Genomic DNA, 1,103 nt, shown 5'->3' on the forward strand with positions numbered 1-1,103 from the left:
GTATGTGTGTAGGTGTATGTGTGTGTGTATGTATATATATATATATACATACATACACATATATATATATATATATGTGTGTATGTGTGTAGGTGTATGTGTGTGTGTGGGTGTATATGTGTATATGTGCGTGGGTGTGTGGGTGTGTGATATATATATATATATAACAAATGATCCCAATCAAACACAAGCATGCATATCCAACCATATACCTACCGGAGCATCAAGTAGCTCTGCATGATCATAGTCAGGGTCCATCTCCGCCCACTCTAACTGGCCATCGCAGAGTGCATCCAACAGCTTAGAACGAGCCAGAGCACCACCTACATAGTGCAATCCGGTCCCAAACTCAAACCTACCTTCTTCCACAAAGGTGTGTGTGGTTCCACCTAGTACGTCGTGTTGCTCCTGTTTTGACAGGGTAAGTGAATTGAGATGAAAATTACACGATTGACGAGGATGAACTTCCATTGTTGATGTTATAGCATACACAGAAAAAATTATGCAAAGATTTAGCATAATCGGCAGCAGGTATTGCAGGTCAGAGATAAAAGAATAGGAAAAAAGAATAAGATTGTGAAGAAGTTTCCAGCTTATATCCCATATATGCTGATTTCAAACAAGAGTATTTTAAATGACTTAGAAAGAAAATGATACAAGGCACCAGTGCAAAGAACTGTGTATATAGACAAGCTGTATACATTGTTTTGTCATATCTATAAAACCATGCATGTCCGCATACACAAGCCGATAGTATTCTGTTCAAGTCCCTTTAAATGACCTGCATGATAAAACACTGGATTTCACCCCAACGTCTGAAAAATATACAGTGGATAGGTGTGAAAACAATTGGCATATATCAACTCTAATTTTATTGTCGTTTATTAAGATCTTAAATCAACACACAAAACAGAAGCACATGCCGGTGAGCACGTGACAACAAGGCAGCCGTAGTCCAGCCACCCAGTCTGCATTCGATCACTACTGCATCCACCGGATCCTCTTATATATATCCAAAACTATAGCTCTTATGCCCGTGTATCAATATGTGTATAGACATAAAATCTGCATATATACGTATATACATATACATACATATATAT

The 1,103-nt window shown here is 38.1% G+C and overlaps 1 protein-coding gene across 1 annotated transcript; it reads right to left on the reverse strand.

Moving 5' to 3' along the window:
- Nucleotides 1–216: 216 nt before the first annotated feature.
- On the reverse strand, nucleotides 217–471 carry SARC_16920 (hypothetical protein; the record flags this gene model as incomplete). Its single annotated transcript, XM_014288977.1, has 1 exon — nucleotides 217–471. A coding segment is annotated over one exon (255 nt), but the record flags the coding sequence as incomplete, so codon positions are not given.
- Nucleotides 472–1,103: the final 632 nt, after the last annotated feature.

The sequence above is a fragment of the Sphaeroforma arctica genome (assembly GCF_001186125.1).
Source record: "Sphaeroforma arctica JP610 unplaced genomic scaffold supercont1.9256, whole genome shotgun sequence".
NCBI lineage: Eukaryota > Ichthyosporea > Ichthyophonida > Sphaeroforma > Sphaeroforma arctica.